The following is a 3,392-nucleotide window of genomic DNA, read 5'->3' as shown; positions in this document are numbered from 1 at the left end:
CGGTGCTTGCTGTGAGGGTGAGAACGGCGGCACCGCTTCCACCGCAGAGCTCCGGGGCCAGCGACGCTGCCTGCGGCCGTAGCGCTCCCGCGAGGCAGAGTACGACGGCGCGGTGCCGGTGAGCAAAGAGAGCAGGGCGCGCCCGCCTGCCTGCGCGGGCCGGCTCGCCACGGTGCCCTGTGAGAAGCGAGAGGGAGCGGGAGGCGGCGGCCGCGGGGAGGAGGGCGCTGCCATCGTCCTGCTGCACGGCAAGGCCAGCTTGGCGAGCCTGGCCATGGCTGCCATCCGCAAGAAACTGGTGGTGGTGGGGGACGGTGCCTGTGGCAAGACTTGCCTCCTCATCGTCTTCAGCAAGGACGAGTTCCCCGAGGTCTACGTGCCCACCGTCTTCGAGAACTACGTGGCGGACATCGAGGTGGACGGCAAGCAGGTGGAGCTGGCCCTGTGGGACACGGCCGGGCAGGAGGACTATGACCGCCTGCGTCCCCTTTCCTACCCGGACACCGATGTCATCCTCATGTGCTTCTCTGTGGACAGCCCGGACTCGCTGGAGAACATCCCGGAGAAGTGGGTGCCCGAAGTCAAGCACTTCTGCCCCAACGTCCCCATCATCCTGGTGGCCAACAAGAAGGACCTGCGGAACGACGAGCACGTTCGGAACGAGCTGGCTCGCATGAAGCAGGAGCCGGTGCGCACCGAGGACGGCCGGGCCATGGCCATTCGCATCCAGGCCTACGACTACCTGGAGTGCTCGGCCAAGACCAAGGAGGGTGTCCGGGAGGTCTTCGAGACTGCCACCCGGGCAGCCCTGCAGAAGCGCTACGGCACCCAGAACGGCTGCATCAACTGCTGCAAAGTGCTATAGGGCGTGTCTGGAGCGCGGCGCTGGGCACAGCGCCCGGGTCACCTGTTGGCAGGTGGAGAGGAGCTGGGTTCTACACGCACACGGCATCTGCCCGTCCCCTCCGCTAGGGACTGGCTGTGCATGGGGTGGGGGCTGAGGGAGGGAGCACGCTCCTTGAGCCTTGGCTAAAAAGGGTTGTGCTTGCTCAGCCGTGGGGACGGAGGGAGGGGGGGATTGCATGCCCTGAGTCTTAGGAAAACAGTGGGGAGAAGCTTTCTCCTACCACTGACCCCTGCGAGTTAGTCGTGGACTCAACAACAAAAAGCTGCTGAGACTGGACTGAGCGATCGTTGCACCCGGTTCTGCCCTTTTGCCAACACCTGCTGCTCCCTGCTCCCGGGCAGCCTCCTCTCTTTTGCAAGAGGAGGGCGGTGGAGCGGAGATGCTCGAAGGGACTTCTGCCTCCTGCCTGCATGTGCCTCCACCCAGGCGAGCTGGGGAAAGGGGCTGCCTCTCCCAGGCTGCCTGCGGCATCCTTGCTTCTCCCTCACGTGTTTCAGCCTGAGCCTGACCTGCTGTGGAAATTAGTGCCCTGAAGACCGAGACTGGGAGGGGAAGGGAGGGTCATCCCAAGCGAAGCCTGTATATATGTTACCTTTTTTTGTCTTGTGCAAACTGGGGTAGTGCAGGGGGTGCTTATTTGAAGTGAGGTGGGGAGGGGGTGCCCAGGTGGGACTTGTGTTGTGCAAAGGAACTTGCCCTGAGTGACTGATGCCTGCTGATAACAGGAGCCATGAAATGGCTCCAGCTGCAGAAGCCACCAGGCCAGAAAGTAAACTGAACTGTCCTGCTTGCTGGATATCCACCTCCTGACAGATGAGGCAGGGTGAGCAAGGGGATGATATTGCCATATTATGATTTTGGTGCCTGCTCCTTACTTTTAATGTTGTCTCCTGCAAGTGTGTTGATTTGGATTTATTTAAAAGTTTATTTTCAAAAGATGTTACTTTGCACAACTTGGTGGATTTTTTTTATGTTTAAATTAAACACTCAATGCACTCATCATCTGCATACAACACTGTAGCATTGGAAACATTCTTACTCAGTAACCTCATCTGGGTCTTGTTTAAAACTGATTTCAATACAAGACAAAAAATAAAACCACTGTATATTTTTGCCTTGGAAAAAAAATGGGTGAAAGCACTGTTACTTATGCAGTGAGTACATCAGACTTTAGTACTAAAGGGCAGTTTAAAGAATCAAAGTTTATTTAATACTTATTTTCACAAGGTGGCCAACCTGGGTGAAAATAATTTTCTGTTTCTCTGGTTCAGAGAACAAATGTATCCATTTATGTTTGTTTACTTTTCTCCCTCTTCCCTCAACAGTGGTACCGAGACTGTTTTTAATAAACTGACATGGCAAAAACTGAGATGTATATGATGTTTACATAAAACTATAGTGTATGCAGTTTTTTTATGTAAAGTATTAAAAGATTCTATGCTGACACTTGTGAGAGCAGTGTTGTGATTCATGGAGACAGTCCTCTGGTTGCAGCAGTACCCCTGGATAGAGCTGAACTAGACCACAGCTTGCCCCTTGCCTAAACATGCTTTTATTTGGCTTTTTTCCACTGGCTGAAATACCTGTCTGGCAGCTTTTAGAGGATGGTGGTTTTAGTTCCCTTTGGGGGAGCTGCTTCCTTAGTGTTTTTTTCTGTGTGTGGCATATGGAAATGTACTCAAAAGTCGAGGTGGTGACTAATCCATCCTTGTTGCTTTGAGCACGGGCAGCCTCTGTGGCTTGTGCTTGGGCTCCCAGTGAGCTGCTGGTGCAGCAGAACAGGCACAAAGCTGAAAAGCAGCACCAGCTGTAAGGATTATTTTTCAAGGAAGTATTTAGATAAAAGCAGTTTTTATTAGTGGTCTCCCCTTTGCTTGAAGTGCGTGGCCTCACTTGCTGCAGCAGGGCATGGGGGCAAACACTGCTCTCTGTTGAAGCAGGAGTCTCCAGAGCTGCCTGGATGCATTTCCCAATTGCTGGCCTCATTAATTCCCGTGGCAACCTGAGCACTCTGGGCCTCTCCGTGTCAGGGATCCCCAGCAGGGCAATGTGCCTGTCTCTTCCCTCCTCTTGCCTGGGCAGGTGCCCAAGGCCCTGTGCTGCTGCTGCCTGTGGCTTTGCCTTCTGGCAGGAGGAGTTGGCCTCATGCAAAATGTGATTGTCGCTGAACAATAAGACCTGTGCCCAAAATGCTGATGTCTCCTATTTTTTTTTTCTCTGGAAAAATTTTATCGGAGATATTAAAGGGAAATCTCAGGACAGGTTTCTGTTTTCATAAATCTCCATTATTTTTGCAGAGATGTGAGAAGAGAGTTGAGCTTTTTCTGGTTTTGACCTATGAATATCTGCTAGGGTACATACAGTTCAGAAATGTTAACAAATGTTAACAAATACCAAAGCAAGGGAGACACATGGAGTGGCTTTTGCTCATTTACTCACAGAGGGCTGAAAGTGATGGGGCTTTTCAGGCAGACTGACATAGAAA

General features: G+C 52.6%; 1 protein-coding gene across 1 annotated transcript; it reads left to right on the top strand.

Moving 5' to 3' along the window:
* Nucleotides 1-273: 273 nt before the first annotated feature.
* On the top strand, nt 274-2,353 carry RHOB (ras homolog family member B). The gene has a single exon (XM_054279487.1). It carries the CDS (start codon nt 275-277, stop codon nt 863-865), a length of 591 nt encoding a protein of 196 aa, XP_054135462.1. The 5' UTR covers nt 274; the 3' UTR covers nt 866-2,353.
* The last annotated feature ends 1,039 nt before the right edge of the window (nt 2,354-3,392 follow it).

This window comes from Melozone crissalis, unplaced genomic scaffold, assembly GCF_028551555.1.
Source record: "Melozone crissalis strain CALT ecotype California unplaced genomic scaffold, PUWL_Pcris_2 ptg000027l_1, whole genome shotgun sequence".
Taxonomy (NCBI): domain Eukaryota; kingdom Metazoa; phylum Chordata; class Aves; order Passeriformes; family Passerellidae; genus Melozone; species Melozone crissalis.
The sequence above is the reverse complement of the archived record's forward strand: the minus strand, read 5'-3'. Positions and strand labels throughout refer to the sequence as shown.

Bases quoted from the DNA above. Each gene is read 5' to 3' on its own strand.
- RHOB (XM_054279487.1), top strand. From the start codon at position 275: ATGGCTGCCATCCGCAAGAAACTGGTGGTGGTGGGGGACGGTGCCTGT.